We start from the raw sequence: 23,242 nt of genomic DNA, 5'->3' as shown, positions 1-23,242 counted from the left end.
GCGCCTCTGAGGGGGGGGCGGCTGCCGCCGCCTGGAGCCCAACGGCCGCGGAGCTCCCCCCTCCTAGCGCAGCTCCCGGTCCCCCACGCCGCCCGCGGGCCCGCTGTCGGGATTTAAGCCCACCCAGCAACTAAGCACCGCACAGCCGCTCGCTCGGTTCCCCCCCACCCCGCGGTGGGATGGGGGAGAGAATCGTAGAACCGTTCAGGTGGGAAAAGACCTCCGTCAAGTCCAACTGCCAACCTAGCACTGCCAAATGGGAAGAGTAACAGCGAGAAAACTCGTGAGTTGAGATCAAACAGTTTAAGAATTGAAATAAAGTAAAACAGTAGTAGTAGTAATAATAATACACAAAGCAGGTGATGCACGATGCCGCGGTGCACGACGTGCTGACCGATGCAGCAGCTCCCTCCCATCTCGGCAGGCTCCCCCCCAGTTACATACTGAGCATGGCGCCATGTGGTACGGAGCAGCCCTTGGGCCAGGCTGGGCCAGCTGTGCTGGCTGCGCCCCTCCCAGCCTCTTCTGCACCTGGCACAGCGTGGGAAGCTCAAAAGTCCTTGACTGGTGTACGCACTGCTTAGCAACAACGGAAACATCGGTGTGTTATCAACATTGTTCTCATCGTAAATCCAAAACACGGCACTATGCCAGCTACTAGAAGAAAAAAATATTAACTCTATCCCAGCCGAAACCAGGACACTTGCCCCTGCGCAGGTGTCTAGGTGGTGCGGAGAGTGGAGGGGCTGGAGGGGCTGTGCGGGTGCCTGGTCTCTCCCTCTGCTCAGCTTCACTTCCACAGAAAGGGTCACCACGAGTAACCAGGAGCAGATCTGTTTGGGACTTTCTGGGCTGTACTGAGAGGCCTTTGGAGGGCATTGGGGGGCACCTGGAGGGTCTTTGGGCTCTTTCTTTCCCAGTAAAACTGATTTCCTGTCACAAAGGACATCCCATTTTCCTCCCTCCATTTCACTACTGAGTATTGGAGTATTGTGACCATGACACAGATATCACTTTATCTCTGTGCACTGTTGATGGAATTGTAGACTTTCTTTGCAGAATTAAAGATCAGTTTCCGATCAGTCTGAAAATCCCGTATGTTTGCCCACTTGCTGTCCCCAGTAGCTACGCCATAGTTTGCTTGCCCTTTGCATGGTGAATCCTTGTTCAAAACGCAGGACAGAAACATTTCCTCGGGGAAAGGATGGCATTTCAAGGGCTCCCCGAGGTGGGAAACCTCTCACAAGCCATGTTCCCCTCCAAATTATTATCCTATTCCTGAAGGAAAAAGCGGGCAAGAAGTCAGCTGGGGACTTGCCACGTCGAGGGTGGCAGCAGGAGCTGGCCTTGCCCCATGACTGATGAATGCTGGCCCAGCAATGACTCTTCAGGTGTCACGAGGGAAGGGGACCATTGTGGCACCAAGTGCTGTGACAGGCTCCTGCGGAGGGGTCATTAATCTGCATTAACTAATTAACAATTGCTTTGTTCTTTCCAATTGTAACTGGGCTTCCTGCAATCCTTCTCCGGGATCCACCAATCTAATCTTCTCTCCTGGGACTGAACTAGAGGCTCAGCGACTCGGTGACCATCGGAGCCCTGCCAGACGTGTTTTGCAGATGGCTGCTCCATGGAGCCCCCAGCGTCCCCGTCACCAGACAGGGTCAGACCTCGGGAACTGGCAGCGCCAGGTGCCTCCTGGGGAACGGTTGGATCCTGGCGGCTGGGTATCGAGCAGGGTGTCCCTCCACCACCCGCTGCTCACACACGCTTCAGCTACAGCTCCTGGGCTCAGGAAGCGTGGCGTGTTACCCATCACAAAACGCGCAGGCCTTTTGTTACCAGGAGAGCAGCAAAGCTGCCAGTTGAGAAGTGTATTTTGTGGCTGGTTCAGCTCCCACGCCTGCAGCTTGAGGACAGGCTCTTTATTTAACACATTTGTTTTATCCAGAAGCAGGGCCCAGATCCCCCGAGCTGACCGAGGGATCACAAATCTGTGCACCCATCTCCTGCTGCTTGGAGAAGAGCTTCAGGTGGAGTTGGTCTTCTTGAAGGCAGTGTCTCCAGATGCCAAGTGTCCCGGCTCGCTGAGGAGCTAGCTGCAGTCAGGGCTTTAGATGCCACGGTAGGCGGGCTTGGTTGGATGAACATAGCTGAACAAGGCGTGTGCCCTGTCGTGCTGCTTGTCAGGAAAGTAAAGGCATAGCTTGTCCAGGAGGTGACCAGGCCAGAACTTATTGTCGCTCGACTTTTGCGTCTTATTCCTCTGAAGATGGCTGTTAAAAAAAAGGGGGGGGGGGAAGGGAATAAGAAAAAAAATATAAGAGAGAAGAGAACGCTTTACAGAAATGAAATTCTGGGCAGTTTCACTGCTTCTCTTAGTAAGGGCAAAAGTGAGCCTGACAAGAAGCAGCTCCCCAGGCTTCCAGGCCCTGGGAAGCTCTGACAGACCTGAGCAGACCGTGTCGGTCCTTATCAGACATGACTGACGCTGGAAATGCCAGCTTGTGAAGCTATCTGACAAGCTGGTACGTTGCCCATCACTGTAGTATCTAAACCCTTCAACTGAGATAAACAAAGAAGATTGTGCTCTGCTTTGCAATGTTGTTTTCTCTCCAAAAGCTTCTCCAGCCATCCAAAGCTCAGCTCTTCAGGCCTGTCTGTCTTCCACAAGAATGGACATTCTGTGAGGGGATTTCGGACAAGTGTTGGGTCGCTCTGAGGAGCAGCTTTGTCACCTCTGTGGTTCCGAGCACAGAGCTAGTCCCAACTGGTCCGCAGGGCTCCTGCCAGACCCCACAAACTGCTCACCCCTGCAACCCAATGACTTAGCTAAAGCACGGGAGCGGCTGTGCAGCCGAGAAGGGGATCTGCCTCTTCACGGTCGCTTGCTGCTCCCTTGCAGCATCCTAATGGTTCGCTCCAGTACCTTGGTACTGCCTCTGACACCATGGGGACTGAGCGCAGAGCGGTGATACACAGCGGGGCAGCAGGAGGGGACTGATCTTAAGGCCTCTCTGAACAAACCTATTTTCCGCCTCCTTGGCCTGGCTTCCAGATGCAGTTCCTGGTCTGGAGGTGCTGCCAGATGATAGAGCATCAGCTTGTCCTGTGCTGTAGTATCCTCCGGGCTGCCTGATCTTCCTAATGTCTTCTCCCTCCCTGATGATCTTGTCTCCTGGATGCAGCAGGGCTGTTGACAAAGTGCACAGAGAAAACAGTCATGGGAAGAGACGTGAACTTGTCCGATTTAGTGCATTCACCTCAGGCCCTTGGTCTTTGCTTTACCTTTCTGCAGCGTTGGGTCGGTGATGGGAACACTGAGCTCTTTGCACAGCTCGGAGCTCTTCAGATAGCTCACGACGGCATTCCTGCGATATCGGTTAACCAGTTCTCCCAAGTCAGCCTCTAAAGTTGACGGCAGGCAGTGCTCATCAACGGGGCCATCCCCAGATCTCACCATCCGGCACTTTTCTTTCCATTCTATCGGGCTGTCTTTGTTCTGCAAGCAAAGGGCAGATCCCGATTAGCATTTAGTGAGGCCCTGGAGTTGCTGCCTTCCCTTCAGAGAAGCTACAGGCAGGGCTTCATCTCAAAAGTGTGTACAAACAGGAGTCGGCAGCCTGCAGTGGGATCACAGGGACAGGCACTCCTCTGGGAGTGCAATTCCCGTCCAGAGCTGGGTCCTCAAATACCCCCCGGCGGGCTTAGCAGGAGTGCAGCACAGCAGGCACAGGTGCCTCGGGTGAAAAAAGTCTTGCAGTCACCTCCTCGTTTCTGATTGTGTCAGGGAGCCAGAGGCTCTCCCCATAGCCGGTGACTGTGGGGCAGCACGTTGGCAAGAGGAGGTAGCCCTGGATTCTGCCAGAGTTCATCCAACCCAAGATGCTCCAAAGAAAACATCTGGGAGGGAGGCAGTGAGGGGGTGAGTGTTACATTTCCACTGGACCGTCTTGCACTGAGCCTCACAACTGAACAGGACAAAGCGCTTATCAGCACCTTAAGGGACAAATCACAGCCTGGTGGATAGGTCGACTAGATCATCAGAAGACGACTCCGTCCCCAGACATAGCAACTGCTTCAACTTCTCCTCCTTCTTCTTCTTCTTCTTGCCAGTTACCCAGAACAAGTTAACTCACCAGAGTGTTCAGAAGCCAAACTAATTGTTTGAGACGGCTTGTAGCACCTCAGCTGCAAGGCACCATGTGGTCAAGGGACTACTGGGAAGCTAATACGCACAATGACCCCTTGCCCTTTCCTTTCCTGCTGCGCTGTCCTCTAAACCACCCCACATTCGCCAAGGCACGCAGGTGCGCTTGTTCTCCTGCCACATACACGCTACCTTCTTCTGCCGTCTCCTCTCTCTTGACAGTTTTCCAATCTCTTCCATTTCATCATAGCTCAGGTGTCGTCGTTCTGGCTGGGTGTCGACTGGTGGAACTTCCAAGCGTATTAACTTTCTTTCGGGCTTGGTGGGAGCACGAGGCTTCATCTGTCTGGCTGTGTCCCCAGCAGAAGGTGGACAAGTCGCAGTTTTGCAGGTGGCTTTTTGGAACCGAGCTTCTACACCTAGGATAGATTAAAACCCAACCAAACAAAAAGCCCAGAGAAGCCACGTTAGAGCGTAGGAGAAAGGAGCATCTGATCCATGTTTAAGACAAAAGGGGTTGGCATGTTGTGCTGGTTGGAACTCCCAAGAGAGCTTACTGAAGAATAAGCTCTTCTGAATTGGTGTTTTCCAGCTGCCACCAACAGCTGGAGAAAGAGTCTGCTTTGGGTGGGCTGCATGATGAATGCTAGCAAACAAAATCCAGTACAGGAGGCTAAACCACAGTGTTCAGACTTTGATCCCAACCTGAAAGACTGGATAACCTGTCTCCTGCAATTGGGCTGACTACAGTATTGCACAACCCCCGGATCCTTCGGCTTTTCCCTAGAAGTCTCCTTCTGGCCACTCTGTTCCAGGCCAATGGACTCAAGAAGCCACATGCTGGACCCACTTTGGCATTTCCTGTCTGTATGGAGATGCTTTCCCAACCTGGTGCTCTCCTCTCACCTGGTTTGGTCTCTTGGAATTCTCTTTTCCTCATTTCCAGCCACTGCTTTTGACACTCAATCAGATCGTGGAGGCTTATATAATTCCCCGGTGTTGAGGAAGTCAAGAAGACGACCACGTCCTCCAGATCCTCGTTGCTGATGGGAACTTTGGTCTGGCAACCAAAACAGAAAATGACAGTGGGATCACCAAAAGATCAAGGCTTGCCCCAGAGTAGGAGGGGCGAGCTTTGCTGTTGTTCCAGATGCTTTTGCAGGGAAGCAGGGCACAAAGGCAACCTGCTGAGGTTTCCTGGGCTTTATCAAGCATTCACAACTTGACCGGTCTTCTGCTGCCCCCTGCAGAGCTCTCGGCTTTTACTGTGCCAATCTTCCCAGGTTTCAGGAAGATATTTTGGCTTGGACCAGAATGTCAGCTAACATCTGAACTGCTAAACCCTAATAAACCTGAACGTGCTCTTCACAGCTCTGTTAATGCTGCGGCCTGTGGAAAGTGAGGCCCAGCGCGAGCCGTGCTGTGCAAACACGTACTGAAAGGCAGTGCAGTGGGGAGATGTAGGAGCCTGGTGGGGGAAAGACCAAGAATCAGCACTGGGCAACTCGATGCCAGTTCAGGGTCTACAGCAGGATCCCGACAGCCACGTTACTGAGCAGTGACTGTCTTCCGAGTCTGTCAGGCAAGGGGTTTCTTCACTCCCTTCTGGGACTTGCTCTAGGGGCATCTCTGCAGCTTTCCCTTCCCTATGCCCTTCACCTTTGCACAGGTTGTGGGAGCCATTCTCTGAGAGTGAGGCAAGCGAAAACGCCCCTTGCTGAAGCTCTTCCATTTGCTCTGGGTTGGCATGCAGGAAAATAGGGCAGAGTTGCAGCTGTTTGTTATTCTTCTGCTCCCTACGTACCTCCTGGATGACTCCGATGAATTCTGCTCTCGTGATCTTCTTACCCTCCATACCAGCCTTCTTGAATACATCCACCATCTTCAGCTGCTGTTTGTGCAGGAGGTTATGCAGCGTGACCAGAGCCTGGGGGTATGGTGCACAAACAAGGGGAATGCCACCCTTCTTCCGGGGTGGGCTGCTCTTTGGTGGTGAGCGCTGAAAAGGATTAGAAAATACCCCCCTGAGATCGCCATTATCCAGGATCACCGTGCCCGTCAACGTGGCACCAGCTGCGGTAAAGTAGCGGCACTCTACGGATTTCACCGCAGACGCTATTTCCCATGCACCTCTATACTTACGTCCAGGCTGTCGGTCACGGCTGATTTGACAGCAGCCATCCTCTCTGCTCTGCGTGCCTTTATTCTTTGCCAGCATCTTTGCTCTCGATTGCTGAGGGAAGGTTTGTGAGCCAGCCATTTTTCAATGTTCCCTAAGCTTTCCAGCTCATTTCGAAACTGCTTCCTCGCCTGAGTCCAAGCCTCTGCCGTTTGTAGACCCTCTTCTGTACCAGAGGTGGTCTCCGGGAAGCTGAGGCTATCTTCTTCCTCCTCGGGCAGCTGCAAGGCAGACAAATGACAGAGATCTGTGGCCCGAGTTGCTTTCAAAAAGGGAGAAGCTGGTCTTGCCACAGGTGGAGCAAAAAGAATGAATACATATTTCTCCAACGGCGTCATTGGAAACCATGCTCCAAGACCACTTCTGGCTCCCCGTTAGTCAAGCCCTCGATCACATCCTCCCTGCTCACACTGGTACTTTACATGACAACAGATGTGCTTCTTGGAGAATCGAGAGTTGGGGTCTAACATGTCGGCCGTTACGCTTATGAAGAACGGCTGGAGTGCTCTCCATGCTACTTGGAGAGACAGCTCTCTCCTTCCCCGCCGCCAGCTGGAGCTGGCTCAAGCCATGTGACTGGGAGAGCTCCTGCTCGAGCTCCAGAGCCGGCGCCTGGGCAGAGGTGGCCTCCTTTCCAGGGACGGAGCAGGCCCACTGATGCCCTGGCCGTCTGCTCGTTTTGCCCCTTGGCCTCTACTGGCAATTCCTCCCTCACAGCAGCAAGCAGGCGAGAACGCAAACCACAGCCACCCGCCCTGCTCTTTGGAGGGAGCGATGCTGCTGGGACTTGGAGACCGTCCCAACTCACTGCCACCCCAACCAGAAGAAGGCTGCTCTGTTGATACACCCATACCTGGGCCCTCCGCATCTTGTCGCTTTCTCTCCCAGCTTGCTGGTGAGGCAATTTTGGCAAGATGACCCCTCCTGCTTTTCTGTTCTCTTCTTTCTCCTTCCTTTTGGCCATGGATGCCTCCAGTTTTCTTCTGCTGTTCAGCCCAAATACAGACTGTTCTTTCTACAGGAACCCAGAAATGCAATAGCAGCGGTTAGTCTCATCTGCCTTTTCTTTTTTTTTTTCTCCCCCCAAATAACGCTCTTCTCTCTCTCATCTTCCCTTTTTTCCCAGTTCCTGTCGACAGACAGTTCTTACAGATGCAACCAGAAAGCCCTTCTGTTATGACCAAGTCATCAAAGAGCTACGTTTTGAAAAGGGCTCTTTTCAAAAGGGTTCCTTTTCTGAGATGAACCAAAAGAGGTAATTGACTGGAAAAAGGAGCCACAGCAAGAGATCTACTCAGAATTGGTATCTGCGTATTGTTTTATGCACCTATTTCTCCTAAGATATCCCCACTTGATGTTCTACAACCAAGTGACACAACAATTGCCTCAATCCATATCACGTACCTGTCCCATCTGACTCTGTTCTTCGGAAGCAGGCGATGGCAATTCAGGGCTCTCGAAAGGAGTTTCGTTGTGCTGCCTTCCTTCTGTGCCTGCACGTTGTGCCAACAGTCTGAAAATACACGCCGGGGTGAGGGGGTATGAGCGCAGGAACAGTTCCTTCTCCATCCTGTGCTCACGCTGCTCACCTGCTTTGGCAGCAGAGCGAGCTCTCTTCACCCAGCTGTCTTCCCCTCCACAGAGACAGGGATAACCCTGAGATATAATGCTCACATGCGCCACCAAGGAAATCAAGGAGATGAGCTTTTCCCATAAGGAAGGCTCCGGGACGCGCAGCCCGATGTGGCCCTCTTGATGGAACAGCAAGAGGATTTGCATCCTGAGCAATGACGGGCACCTGGAGATACTGGTATCCCCCTCCTGGCCATTACACTGACCACTGCACAGCAGCCCCAACTACTGTGGGACTTGCCATCCAGCAAGGAAATGCACTGTGTGGTGACGTGTGTTAACAGCCCTGCTGAGCTAATGCAAACACCGGGTCCAAAGGAAACAGGGACACAGGTTTCTCAGAGAGAAACTGGGCAGGCTCCGTCCCTGAAGGCTTTGAAGACAAGACTGGAGAGAGTCCTGAGTAACCTGGTCTGGCCTCAGCTCATAGCTGACTCTGCTTGGAGCAGCTGGTTGGACTAGGACCTCCCGAGAGCCCTTCCAACCTCTGTTATTGTATGAGCCTATAAAACATCCCGCACCATCACTAGAGCACAACGCCACTCTAAATCGAGTCCTTTCAGAGTCTCACCTGCCATGAGGCTCTGTTCCCTCTGTCTCCTCCTCTGCTTCTTCCTCCATCTTGGCTCTGGCTAAATGGTTTGGACAAAGGCCCCTTCGCAGGCGGTGTAAAGTGCGATGAACAGCCGCTGCAAGCATGAAAGGAGAAAACCTCTCAGAGCAGGCAGGGGGAGGCACAGATCTGCTCTGCGATGTTAGAAGCTGTTTGAGGCCTCACTGGGATTCCTTCGGAGACCTGTTTTCTTGGAGGGAGATCTTAAGCCCTTCCTGACACCAGCCCTTGGTCCTGGTCAACCCTCGAGAGCCACATTATTCTTTTCGGTCGGAATTTTCTCCCGCCTCTGCTTTCAGGGGGAGACAGACCTTGGCGCTTAACAGTCTCTTTTGGGGGAACAATTTCTTGGCGTTGCATACGTGTTCGGTATACAAAAATTTGCTATCATGGCGCATTCAACTCAAACACATTATAGCTCTGATGTCCCTGAGGAATTTAGGGCAAGGAGCTAGACTTCCGAGCTTCAAAAGAGAAGCGAGGTCTCGGCACAGCTTAGCAACCTTTGCACAGTTGTTCTCAACAGGGTATTTCTCATCGAATCACACCGCGGTGATTCCGAGAGACAGCCCAACCCCCCAGTCTCCCACAACTCAAGGCAGAGTTTGTAATTCACAGTGCCGATGGACTTGCCCAAACATTTACTCCCTCCTGCACAAACAAGCTCGCAAAATGGAAGAGGAACGCTCCAGGGCATGGAGCGCAGGGGCAAAACATACTTCAGCACCCTCAACTGCAGTTGGTGGTGCTGAGCCCTCCTGGGATCTTGCTCCAAAATGAGTCCCTTGAGATTTACCAGGAGGGGTAAATAGAGGCACGCAGGGTGCCTCTGCCATCCCAGGCATCTGTTGTAGCCTGGGCCCCAAACACCCACTGGTAACGAAGACGGGCAAAGGCACAAAGGCCAGGAATCAGTCACTAACATCACCTGATATTCCCATGCTGCTCAAAGCACTCTCGAATTCTGCAAGTATGCCTTCGTCTGTGAGAGAGGCTCTTCGAGGCACTGCCTTCATCTCAAACCTGCAGACAGGAAGAAGGCACCATTCTGAGAAAAGGACTTCTTTGCCAGATGAACGTCAAGGTATCTCTACAGAGTCAGCCCCACGTCCTAGGCTATTAAGGGAACCACCGAGCAGTGCCGGCTTCAGGAACGGCTCAGCAGCCCCTTGCTAGACAGAGGCTTTGCTTTTTTGCCTCAGTCCTCCTGTGCCATCGTGAGCCCAGAAGGCGTTTCGGAGATACTTTGATTTACGTGAGTTTCACAGAAGGCACGGAAACATCACAGACAGAGGACCTGCATGCATCTGCTCTTTGATCCACCCTCTAAGAGAAGCTTTCCATGTTATATTCAAAACAACGGAAATATCAGGATCTTCCTTCTGTTAAATGTTTGGGCAGTCTCTACCAATGGAAAGAGAATGAGCAGATGAAATGTCAGGAGGGTTGCCTAAATTCCTCTGCCTAGCAAACCAGTTCCCTCTGATGGGAGTAATGGCAAAATGCGAACCACAATCAGTAACGGAGGATGCGTAACTCCAGACTAAGCAAAAGCAAGGATGACATTCACTGCAAAGCAGTCATTTGACAGAGCACAGCCAAACACGAGCTCAGCACATCTGTGTTTGGTCAGGCAAGGGCTGCAGAAACAAATATACTCACTGAGGAAACTGGTAGACACGGCCAAAAGAGCTCGGAGAGAGAGCGACTTCTTTGTCCGATATGACCCATTTCTTCTGCAACAGGGACAGAAACATCTGCCGTGACTCCGGGGAAATGAACTCAATGCTCACAAGGGCCTTTCCATAGCTCCAAGCATTAGAGGCCTCTCAGCAAACTTCTGGCCAAGCGCTTCAGCCCCTTGCTTAAAGAAGCTGCACAGAGCATCATCTGCTAGGGCGAGGGAACGTCGCCAGCCTTTTTGCAAGGACAAGAGTTGATGGCGTCAGGCAGGAGACTCCTTGTTTACCAGGGAAGAAGTCGATGGAGGCAAACACAAGGGAAGGCCCATTACGAGCCTGGGTGCCTGGCTGCTGGTTGCCATGAGGTGGCTTGCTTTAACTAGTGCTGAACCGAGAGCAAATGGTTCCAAGCCGGTTGTATCCCCCGAGTCCTTCCAGAGACTTCCAAAGAGTCTGCATGCCTCTGCAGCGTGGAAGAACCCAGCCACCGGCTCCTTCTCTTCCGTCAGGCCAGGAGAACGGCACCAGTAGCGTACCAGCAGCCACAAGGGGCTGGTCTCAGCAAGGCCTTGGTGTCTCTGCGCCTCAGCCTCATGACCGAAGCCTGGGGTGAACATCATCACCCCTGCCATTGCTTTGGCCTCTTTCCTATTTACAGCAAGGCCCTTCCAGGGCTTTCCCTTGCCCAGCCAAAGTAGTACTGCATACCTTCCCAGCACCCTTGAGCCACAGCAAAGAAAAGAAGGAAACTACAGAAAGCTTTCATTGCTACAGACCATGCCTAGCCCAAGTGACCCAGCAGGTTACAGCTGGCCAGCAGGGCTCAGTTCCCCCAGTCCTTTGATGGGATGGCAAACCCACTCGAAGTAGCACTGGAAAACAATAAACTTACAGCGAACAACTTCTCCACCACGTAGGTAGACTTGTTGAGGCTTAGCAACAAGTCTTCGCAAAATGCCATTGTCACTTTTTTCCCCCGGATAGCAAGAGTGCCGACATCCTCTAAAATGAAGTTCGTGTCCCCTCTGTTTCTTAGGATGAAGTAGAAAAAGCTCAGGGTCTCCTGCATACAGTTCTGCACGACTTCCTCAGAATAGGGCATGTCCGAGAGGATCTTCTTGTAGCTCACTGACACTTTCTTCATCTCATCTGGAATAGAGGAGGAAGAGTGTAACTCAGACAGCAGTTGAGCAGACTCTAAAGTGCCAGCAGCTCTCAGGTAAAATACATTGCTATAGCACCCTCTGGTCTAACCACCTGGTGCAGCTCCTTAAAGGAGCTGGCACAGGCCCCTCCTCAAGTTAATGTCAAATCACTCCATGACCGGATGTGCCAAGCCGCAGCCGTAATGCCCTGAACAGAAAGAGGAGCCAAGGACCTCGGCCATCTGTGTCCAAGGACCTCGGCCATACGTGTCCACACTGCGCGGGAGGGCGGGACGAGGTGGGAAGAATGAGGCTGGTTCCCATGGGAAGAGCAGAGGGTGCCGGGCCACGGAGCGCACTCCTGGACTGGGCAGACTTGGATATAAACACAAATAAGCCACCAAGCTCTTAGTGCTGCACAGGCCCCATCGATGGCATGCTGCAGATACAGCAACAGCAGCAGTGGTCGGAAATGGCAGCAAATCTGGCCATCGGCAGGTTTCTGTGCTAGCTCTCATTTCCGTTTCTCGTTCAAGGCTCTCTACAGCCCACTTTGACCCACTTCTCTGCATAAAAGTAGCCCTAAGGGTCTGCGGACATTTGTCTCAACAAGGTGCGGTGCGGTGCGAGAACAAAGTAGCGGCATCATTTCAACGGCTTTATGGTAAACGATTCCCGTAAACGACCGTCAGCCAGCAGGCATCCTGCAAATCAATAAATACAGCTGGCACAAAGCAGTTGCTAAAGCAGATCACGGAGAGACGGTCTAATTTTGTACAGCCTTAATAAAAACTTGTCCAAAGAAACGGTCTCTTTCTAGGCATTGCGACTCGGTGGGCTGTTTGTGTCATCCCACACAGGTTGTTCTCAGGGCCTTCTGAAGGCCTCTGATGCGTCCATCATCACTTCTGAACAGCAACCAGCGTAAACCCCAAACGTACGGATGTAGGGGAAAACAAAGACCTTCATTGCTCTTCTTACCAGGAACAGGTACAGAAGCATGGCGCAGCTCACGGATCCGTGCAACAGTCCCGGACAGCGAAAGCAGAGGTCTCTGAAACGTGAGCACCTTGCCATTTTCAAGAGAGAGCCATTTTTGAATATGAAATGTCCCCAGTCCTGCTATGCTGACAGCCTGAGGCTGGAAAAGAAGAGAAGGGCAAGCATTCGTAGGTTGAAAAACAGCGTGAGGACTTGTGAGAGCTTGCAAGGGGGGTGCCTCGTGCCCTGCCGTCTCCTGGTGCACAACACTTACGCACCTCAACCAGATTTTTATTTCTGTATTTATATGTTGTATATATATGAAATATATCTCTTATGTTACTTTTTTAAAAATTTTACTTATTTATTTTATGTCTCTCAGGTTACAGAGGAGCTGGTCTTTGGCACATTTGTGGCAAATCTGTAAATCGCAATGCAGTTCTGGGAAGAACAACGGCACTTGCGGGCACAGGGCTGCCGGGAGCCCTGAAGCCACCTGGGCGAGGGGAGGTCAGGGTAGGATCCCACCTTTGTCTGCAGGAGCTGTTCCCGAACATGCTTAGACACACTCCTCCAAATAGCAACGACATCTGGAAAGCAAGGGAAAGACACATCAAGCTCTAAGTCAGCCAGCTCACGGCCCATCAGCACGCCCGTAGACAAGGAGACGGCAGATGCAAGTGTGCTCCAACACGCCTCACATCTATCTGTGACCCGGGCCGAATCTTTGACTGGCCTCAGCCGCCTTCCAACAGGACATCTTTCCCGTCGGAGCCAGATCCCTGAGTGCGAGCCCCTGCTGAGGGAAACCCGTCCGTGGGACTTCCACCACGGCAAGGGCAGGGTGCTGCGTGCACCGGACTCTGCAGGGCTCAGGGTGTCCTTCGGGGCCTCTCCCGCAGGGACGAACCCCACCTCCCACAGCAATTCCTGCTGTTCATCTTGCCTGCAGTGCCGCTCATCAGAGAGCTCCCAAAGGCCTTACCGTTGACAGAAAGCTTCTTGAGGGTGGGAAACGTGACCGTGCCGCAGCTGTCAGCCTTGCTGCAGAGCTCGATGCTGGTGATCAGCGCTTCCAGGTTTGTCATGTTCTTGCTCTGGGTCAGCACGTGAGGCTGCCGGGGAAGGATCTGGATGTCTCCTACTGGGAAACACCCCCTCTCCGATGTCCTCGCCTGTGACTCGATGATCTTGGGTCTTTTCCAACCTTAACGATGATTCTATGATTCTCGCTATGATTCTATGATTCTGTGAAACAGCTGTCCCACCGCCTCCCTGTGTCCTCTGCGTCTCTGAGGTACAGGAGAGACTTCTCCCGTCCCCTGGATATGAGAGCTCGCCGAGGCCTCGCAGGGGAGTGAAGGCAGGGTCCGGTGTGCGGGGTTATGATGAGGAGGGGCTCTGTGACATGGGCTGGCGTCACAGAGGGACGCCCCCACATCACCCCCACGCCCTCTGACCCGGCCAGGTGTGGTCCTGCAGCGAGAAGGGGGCTGCTCCCTAAAACACACACCCAATCCTCGCTCCCCGAGGAGGGCCTGGGGCAGGGAGAGCCTCCGAGATGCCACCAAATGACGGAAACGGGGCACAGAGTCACACAATCATGCACTGTTTGAGGTCGGAAGGGACCTCTGGAGCTCATCTCTTCCAACCCTCCTGCTCAAGCAGGGCCACCTCTTTTTTTCCAACTAAACCGGTGGTGCTTGCACCATAAAGGACATCCCATTTTCCTCCCTCCTGTTCAGTACTGAGTATTGCGACCACGACACAGATATCACTTCATCTCTGTGCATTGTTGATGGAATTGCAGACTGTCTTTGAAGCATTCAAGATCAGTTTCACTGTTTGAAAATCCTGTATGTGGTGTCTGGAGGCAGGACTAGGTGGCAGAGGGAGTTCCAGCTGGCCTGGCTCTAGCTGGTAGCTTGTCGTCTGGCGGTGCTCCCCCCAGTAGGTACCTCTCACAAAATGCTTCAGCTCCCTTTTCCGACGGCCCAGCTGTTTGATGCTCAGATTTGCCCACTGGCTGGCCCTGGCAGCTATGCCATAGTTTGCTTGCCCGTGGCGTGCTGAATTCTTCTTCAAAAAGCAGGACAGAAACATTTCTTTGGGAAAGAGACGGTGTTTCAAGGGCTCCCTCAGGTGGGAAACCTCTCACAAGCCATGTTTCCCTCCCAAACCTTCAGCTTGAGTACAGGCTCTTTATTTAACACGTTTATTTTATCGAGAAGCAGGGCCCGCATCCCCCGAGCTGACCGAGGGATCACAAAGCTGTGCACACATCTCCTGCTGCTTGGAGAAGAGCTTCAGGCGAAAAGGGGCTTTAGAGTGTAACTATAGAAGTTGTAACTATTCTACAAAAAACTATTGAAGTAAGGAGACTTGCAATCGCTCAGCGAAGGACAGTTCCTGATAAGAACAGCACCTTGTCCTAAAAACCAGCTGAAACCGACCCTGCAGTTTGGACAAGAGTCAAGGAGCAACTGAGTCTGCGCAAGACCAAGGGGTTACCAGCGGTGACGAAGAGGAGTCATCGGCCTTCATCCCCACGGCCCCCCGCGACCACCACCAGGAGGCACCGCGCAAGCGCAGTTGGGAGGGGTTTATGGAAACGACCTCTGGGGGCTAATTTTAATACGAAGCGGGGACAGGTCATGCATATGTATAGGCGTATTGGGAAACCTTATGTCTATGTAACACTTTCTTGTATAAATCCAGGACAAGCCACCACGTGGGCGTGCACGACTTTGGCGGGATGACCCCCCGTGCTGCCCAGCGCTGAATAAACATACCTACTTTACAGCCTTACGGGTTGTGGAGTCTGTTTCCGCACGTCAGTTCGGCGAGCCAGGCAGCAGAGTCTCTGCTCGACTGCAGGACCGACTGCGGAGCGGACGCTCCTGGCCGCGCCCCGAGCATCTTCCTCGGAGGAGCCTCCGCTGCCAGCCGCTCACCGCGGGAGCAGACAACAACCTCCTGAAGCCGCGGATTAAACGGTATGTTTTACAAGAAGGGCCAGTAAGTCGTACGCTTGGCCGGGGCTGCTGTAAACCGCGCAGAGACGTCTGGCGTGCAGCACAGTCCCCATAGGGGAGGAGGGTACCCTGGCCGATGGAGCGGCCAAAGAGATCTGCTGGCCGATGGAGCGGCCGCTAGCGATCTTGGGGGTAGATCGAGCAAATCTGAGGTCACCGCTGCATCCCGGTGTCGGGAGCCAGGACGGACCTGCTAATGACTGTGTAAGAAGCAGGAGAAGGGTAAGCAGACCTCTCACAAAAATTATTTAAATCTTTGCAGCTGCTGAAGGGATATCAACTGGAGCGATAATTCATTTACCCGGGTATTGCATATCTTATATGTATGTGTTGTATGTGTTGTATGTATTGTATGAAAATTTGTGTGTATGTGTGTTTGAGACACAGCATTGCTGTGAAGTGAGTGCGGAGTCCTGGTCCGCAGTTTCGTTGTCCCGCGGGGGAAACGGCTGGAGACGGACGAAGCGAAAGAAAAAGGTTGTAAGGATGTAAAACAGTAACTCTGTAACCCTCTAAGTGGTAAAGTGTGGCCCGTGGAACTAACTGTTAAGATACTGTGGGAATACAGGAGAGAACAGGACCAATAAGATGGGAGGGTCCCAGCAAAGTAAAGAGATATCAAAGAAATCTCCATTGGTTGTATTTTATATCGCTGGAGGGACATAGGGGGTCCTCCTGGAGGAAATGTGAATAAGAAAACTCTAATTAAGCATTGTAATCAGTGATGGCCATTGTATAAATTAGATGATGAAGTATAATGTCTTGCTGCAACTCCTGTTATTTTTAAGGAGGGAGGGAAAATGGGACGAAGCTATGTATGCAGACATGTTTTTCACCCTCCAAAATCACCCTGAGTGGCAGAAAGATTGTGGTTTTAATTTTGCTCCCCAGGATCCCATGGTGTTGGCTTTGGAAAAGAAAAATCAGAAAGAGTTAGGGAACTTGAAGCGGTGTTGTTCAGCATGTAGCATTGGACAGAGGTGTTTGAAGGTGAAAGAGAAACGTAGAAAGGTGGAAGAAAAGTGCCTTTCCAGATGGATGATGTGGAGAAGTGGAAGGATGCAGTTAAGGGGTACGGGGAGGACCCAAGTGGGATTGCGAAAAGGTTTGAGTGGATTACTAAGAATTTGGACACGGATTGGAAAGATGTGGATCTTATATTAGATGCTATGACTGAAACTGAGAAGCAGCTTGTATTAAAGGCAGCCCGAGCTCACGTAGCCCAAAGGCAGTTAACTGTCTGCTCTGGATGCTATCAAGCAGGGGCAGACTGAAACGCCCACGGAGCTTTTAGATCGCTTACGGGCTGCTGTGAGAAGGTTTATTACTATGGAACCGGAGTCAGAAGCTGCCACGCAGCAGTTGGTGTATCTGGTTTTGGGACAATCCACTAACGATATCAGAAGGAAACTTTGGAAACTTAAGGAACCAGATATAAGGAATTTAGAAAGTCACTGGAGGAAGCGTGGAGAGTATATCGGAATAGGGAGGGGGAGGACAGAAGGAAACTGGGAAAAGAGATAGTGGCTGCGTTAGCTCAGCAAAATTTGGAAAGAATGCAAACAGGAGGAACTGGGCAAATAGGGAGAGGACTGAACAGTAGAGGAAGGGTTAGTTCGAGATATAATCATATATGTGCTTATTGTAAAGGGTTCAGACACTGGAAAAAGAATGCCCCCAGCAGACAGGTAATTGGAAGACTGTGGCAGAAGTACAAGAGAATGATTGACGGGGACCAGGGGAATCCTCCCTCGCGGAACCCTTGGTAAAAGTTCAGCTAGGGAAAGAAGAGAAACCTGTAGAATTTTTAATGGACACAGGTGCCACATTCTCTGTATTGAATCAAACCTTGTTAAACAAAATGTTAATGATGTGAGAGCAACTGGACAGGTTGAAAAGGCTTTTTCTTGAGACCATTAAAATTTAGAATTGGGAAGAGTGTGGGGATTCACAAATTTCTCTACCTGCCTGAGGCTCCTAGACCATTACTGGGGAGGGACCTATTAGAACAACTAAATGCCAAAATAAAATTTAGAAATGGGGAAATTGAATTTAAAATATCAGATGAAAATCACATTGAAATTTTAAGTTTGGTTAAAGCAATACCCCTTGAAATTGGAAGATAGGTGAGGGGTAGAAAGTATTATAGAAGAGTTTATAAAATTTGGACTATTAATTGAATGCTCTTCAGAATATCACACTCCCATTCTGCCTGTCAAAAAGCCTGATGGCAAAACTTACTGATTGGCGCAAGATTTGCGGGCAATAAATCAAATAGGTGAAGATTTGTATCCGGTAGTGGCAAACCCATATCCTCTGCTGACTAGTTTAAAAGAAACCTATGACTGGTTTACTGTATTAGATTTAAAGGATGCATTCTTTTGCCTTACCTTGGCTCCAGAAAGCCACAATTTATTTGCCTTTGAATGGGAAAACCCTGATACAGGATGAAAAACCCAGCTGACCTGGACAGTGCTACCCCAAGGATTTAAAAATAGCCCTACCATTATTAGAAATCAATTAGCTAAGGAATTAGAGACCTGGGAGAGGCCCCCAGGAAATGGGATTCTTTTGCAATATGTGGATGATATCTTAGTAGCCACAGAAAAGGATGAAAAGTGTACGGAACGGACTGTGAGCTTGTTGAATTTTCTGGGATCAAGTGGTTATCGAGTCTCATTACAGAAAGCCCAAATCCTGAAGAAGGAAGTGATATGCCTGGGATTCGTGATTTCTAAGGGACAAAGACAGCTCGGGAATGACCGAAAGGAAGCTATCTGCAGGACTCCAGGACCGACCATGGTAAAAGAGCCTCGAACCTTTTTGGGAATGACAGGTTGGTGCTGATTATGGTTGCAAGGAACTGAAATTGGAGCTAATGAAGGCTCCAGCTTTGGACCTACCAGATGTAAAGGCAAGGGGTGGCTCTGGGAATTCTGGCCCAGAAGCTGGGTCCTTATAAACGAGCTGTAGCATACTTCTTTAAACAATTGGATGAAGTAAGCAAAAGATGGCCGGGATGCCTTCGGGCAGTGGCCGCCGTTGTTTTGATTATCCAGGAAACTCGAAAATTGACTTTGGGACAAAAGACGATTGTGTAACCTCCGTTTTAGAACAAAAAGGGGGACACTGGCTTTCAACATCAAGATTCTTGAAATATCAAGCAGTTTTGATGGAACAGGATGATATAGACACAGCTACAATTATCAACCCTGCTTCCTTTTTAAGTGATAAACAGGAAATGGAGACTGTCGTGCATGATTGTATATTATTTATATTATAAACTATTGAAACCGTATATGCAAGCAGACCAAACTTGAAGGAGGAGCCGCTGGAGGAAGCCGACCGAACGTGGTATACTGATGGGAGCAGTTCTGTAAAGAATGGAGTTCGAATGGCAGGATATGCTGTAACCACCACAGACCAACTGGTGGAAGCAAAGTCACTCCCTAAGGGCACATCTGCACAACGAGCTGAAATAACTGAGCTGGCCGAAGGGCTGCGAGTAAATGGACGGATTCAAAATATGCCTTTGGTGTAGTCCACGCCCATGGAGCAATTTGGAAGGAATGAGGACTCTTGACTGCTCAAGGGAAAAGTATAAAACAAGCTGATACAATTTATGCTGTACAACTTCCATCAGCAGTGGCAATTATGCACTGCAAAGGACATCAGAAAGGTAACACTGACAGGGAAGCGGGAAATAAATTGGCTGACTATGAGGCAAGGCGAGCTGCGGAACAAGGTGAGGTATTAAGTATAAATCCTGAAAAATCTTTGCCACTGCCTGAAATAATTGAATATGATGAAAAGGATCAAAAGCTGATCACTAACTTAGGAGCTGAAATCAGCCCATCAGGATGGGCACTGTTGAAAGATAACAGAATAATAGTTCTCTTTAGCGTATTATGGTAACTTATAAAAACAGAGCACAACAAAACTCACTGGGGAACTGAAGCCTTATACAACTCTCAAATGGCAGCTAGAAATTTATATCAGACTCTAAAGACTGTAGTTAATAGATGTGAAGTATGCTTAAAGAACAACCCAAAAGTAGAAAACCGTGTGAAATTTGGAAATATCAGCAAAGGAAATGTTCCAGGTTAAAAGTGGCAGATAGATTTCTCGAAACTCCCCAGATAAGGGGGTTATAGGTATTTGCTAGTATTAACTGACACTTTTTCAGGTTGGCCAGAAGCATTCCCTACCAGGACAGCCAAGGCTCGGGAGGTAACTAGAATATTAATGCAAGAGATAATACCACGTTTTGGGGTTCCAGCAACCGTATCCTCTGACAGAGGACGGCATTTTATCTCAAAGGTAGTACAACAAATTAGCCACCATTTGAGTATAGATCGGCAGCTTCACACCACATATTGCCCTCAGTCGAGCGGCCAAGTAGAAAAATGAACCACTTAATCAAACAGCAGATTGTGAAATTGGGACAGGAGAATAACCTAGCTTGGCCTCAGTCTTTCCCTTTGGCTCTCCTGCGCATACGAACCAGGCCAAGAGCAAAGGAAGAACTGAGCCCTTTTGAAATCTTATATGGACGACCCTATGGAATACAGAAAGGGATGTCCACACAGGCTGGGGATGAAATTATAACCTCTTACATGGTAGTATTAAGCAAACAACTCAACAAAATTGAGAAACATGTGGTTGGGACTCAAAGTAGAGGTTTAGATGGACCTGTACATAACATCCAACCTGGAGATTATGTCTATATAAGGTCTTTTGCAGAAAGAACCTTGGAGCCACAGTGGGAAGGACCTTTCCAGGTGCTCCTTACCTCGCGCAAGTACAGCAAGGAAAGCTTACCTTGTCACGACGCTGATTGTAAGCCTATTAGGAAGACTGGGGGCATGGGAGAGTAATACCTTTTTGCAGCTACATGACAAAATTGCTAGCGCCATAAATTGGTCTGACCGCTGGATTTGCTCACACCTGCCCACAAACACAAGACATGGCCACCCCGTGGTCGCTACCATTTTTCCCAGTTTTTCGGAGATAGCTAATGCCTTATCCCTCTCCGAGCATACAGCGATACCAAAAAGGAATCTCGAATGGCAGATAGATTTAAGCCTACTCTGGAACGAGACTGAAGGAGTACCTTGTGTCCAGAGGTGCTACCTAGAAACCACCACCCAGAATACGGGAGGGAATAGCACAGGCAGACATTGTAGAATTTCGAGTTTTGTTGGGGCCTACTCCAGTTGCACTAGTTACATCAAGTATGGAGGTGCAAATATGTGGAATAGCAAGCAGACTCGGAAAAACACCAGCAATGTCCCCAAAGGCTGGCCGACTCCTGTAGGTCAGGGATGGTATTGGATCTGTGGAAAGTGGGGATATAAGGTATTGCCTTTAGGGTGGAAGGGCCAATGTGCTGTAGGGACCATAGTTCCTATCGTTACTATTGCACAAGACGTAACCAGTTTACGCACGCTTGGCCTATTACGCACCTATATGAAACCTGTAACCCATCAAAAGAAAACTGAACCCTTTAATAACAAGGCCAACCAGGTTTCATAGCTTTGCGAGGTGGTTTCTTCCATGGTTAGGAGTTAGTGAATTAGAAAAGGCCTTAGTTAACATTTCAGCTACAATGGAAATTATTAATAATGCTACAGCTGATGCACTCACGGCTCTACAGAAAGAAATTTCTTCCTTAAGACAAGTCACACTTCAAAACAGCCTAGGGCTGGATTTGCTTTTTGCTAAAGAAGGAGGTTTGTGTACAGTTATTGGTGAACATCGCTGTACCTATGTCAACCAAGACAAGAGGACTGAAAAAGATTTATCTCAAATTTGGGAAAAAACCAAAATCTTGCATGAAGTGGCCCAAGATAACACATCTTGGGGATTTAGTGACTTAATAGAAAAACTAACATCTTGGTTACCAAACTCGGCATGGTTGAAACAATTGTTTATTGTGACAATTATAGTTGTAATTCGGTCTATGGCTCTGTGTGTAATAATTCGGTGTGCTTGGTGGCTTTTCCAGAGCACAGGGCGTTCCTACAGCGAATGGAAGAAGAACCAACTTCGACGAAAACTAGAATCTAACAAATATTTTGAGAAGATATTAGATAAAGAAACATTATATTAAAATAGGATATAGTAAAAGAATTTACTAACTGTATAGAAAAGGGGGGACTGAAAAGGGGCTTTAGAGTGTAACTATAAAAGTTGTAACTATTCTACAAAAAACTGTTGAAGTAAGGAGTCTTGCAATCTCTCAGCGAAGGACAGTTCCTGATAAGAACAGCAACTTGTCCTAAAAACCAGCTGAAACCGACCCTGCAGTTTGGACAAGAGCCAAGGAGCAACTGAGTCTGCGCATGACCAAGGGGTTACCAGCGGTGACGAAGAAGAGTCATCGGCCTTCATCCCCACGGCCCCCCGCGACCACCACCAGGAGGCACCGCGCAAGCGCAGTTGGGAGGGGTTTATGGAAACGACCTCTGGGGGCGAATTTTAATATGAAGCGGGGACAGGTCATGCGTATGTATAGGCGTATTGGGAAACCTTATGTCTATGTAACACTTTCTTGTATAAATCCAGGACAAGCCACCACGTGGGCGCGCACGACTTTGGCGGGATGACCCCCCGTGCTGCCCAGCGCTGAATAAACATACCTACTTTACAGCCTTACGGGTTGCGGAGTCTGTTTCCGCACGTCAGGGCTGTGTAGGTGCCTGGTCTCTCCCTCTGCTCAGCTTCACTTCCACAGAAAGGGTCACCACGAGTAACCAGGAGCAGATCTGTTTGGGACTTTCTGGGCTGTACTGAGAGGCCTTTGGAGGGCATTAGGGGGCACCTGGAGGGTCTTTGGGCTCTTTCTTTCCCAGTAAAACTGATTTCCTGTCACAAAGGACATCCCATTTTCCTCCCTCCATTTCACTACTGAGTATTGTGACCATGACACAGATATCACTTTATCTCTGTGCACTGTTGATGGAATTGTAGACTTTCTTTGAAGAATTAAAGATCAGTTTCCGATCAGTCTGCAAATCCCGTATGTTTGCCCACTTGCTGTCCCCAGTAGCTACGCCATAGTTTGCTTGCCCTTTGCATGGTGAATCCTTGTTCAAAACGCAGGACAGAAACATTTCCTCGGGGAAAGGATGGCATTTCAAGGGCTCCCCGAGGTGGGAAACCTCTCACAAGCCATGTTCCCCTCCAAATTATTATCCTATTCCTGAAGGAAAAAGCGGGCAAGAAGTCAGCTGGGGACTTGCCACGTCGAGGGTGGCAGCAGGAGCTGGCCTTGCCCCATGACTGATGAATGCTGGCCCAGCAATGACTCTTCAGGTGTCACGAGGGAAGGGGACCATTGTGGCACCAAGTGCTGTGACAGGCTCCTGCGGAGGGGTCATTAATCTGCATTAACTAATTAACAATTGCTTTGTTCTTTCCAATTGTAACTGGGCTTCCTGCAATCCTTCTCCGGGATCCACCAATCTAATCTTCTCTCCTGGGACTGAACTAGAGGCTCAGCGACTCGGTGACCATCGGAGCCCTGCCAGACGTGTTTTGCAGATGGCTGCTCCATGGAGCCCCCAGCGTCCCCGTCACCAGACAGGGTCAGACCTCGGGAACTGGCAGCGCCAGGTGCCTCCTGGGGAACGGTTGGATCCTGGCGGCTGGGTATCGAGCAGGGTGTCCCTCCACCACCCGCTGCTCACACACGCTTCAGCTACAGCTCCTGGGCTCAGGAAGCGTGGCGTGTTACCCATCACAAAACGCGCAGGCCTTTTGTTACCAGGAGAGCAGCAAAGCTGCCAGTTGAGAAGTGTATTTTGTGGCTGGTTCAGCTCCC

The 23,242-nt window shown here is 50.2% G+C and overlaps 1 protein-coding gene across 1 annotated transcript; it reads right to left on the bottom strand.

Moving 5' to 3' along the window:
- Positions 1-1,986: 1,986 nt before the first annotated feature.
- LOC309600398 (uncharacterized protein) lies at positions 1,987-13,470 on the bottom strand (the record flags this gene model as incomplete). Its single annotated transcript, XM_082332734.1, has 12 exons — positions 1,987-2,276; positions 3,289-3,502; positions 6,293-6,550; positions 7,183-7,344; positions 7,734-7,842; positions 8,533-8,650; positions 9,503-9,597; positions 10,237-10,310; positions 11,149-11,405; positions 12,383-12,542; positions 12,911-12,972; positions 13,368-13,470. The coding sequence occupies 12 exons, from the start codon at positions 13,468-13,470 to the stop codon at positions 1,987-1,989; spliced, it is 1,902 nt and encodes a 633-aa protein (XP_082188860.1).
- Between the last annotated feature and the right edge of the window lie 9,772 nt (positions 13,471-23,242).

Source organism: Platalea leucorodia (genome assembly GCF_965183815.1).
Source record: "Platalea leucorodia genome assembly, chromosome: 24".
NCBI classification, from domain to species: domain Eukaryota; kingdom Metazoa; phylum Chordata; class Aves; order Pelecaniformes; family Threskiornithidae; genus Platalea; species Platalea leucorodia.
Note: the sequence above shows the minus strand (reverse complement) of the source record. Positions and strands in the feature narration are given on the sequence as shown.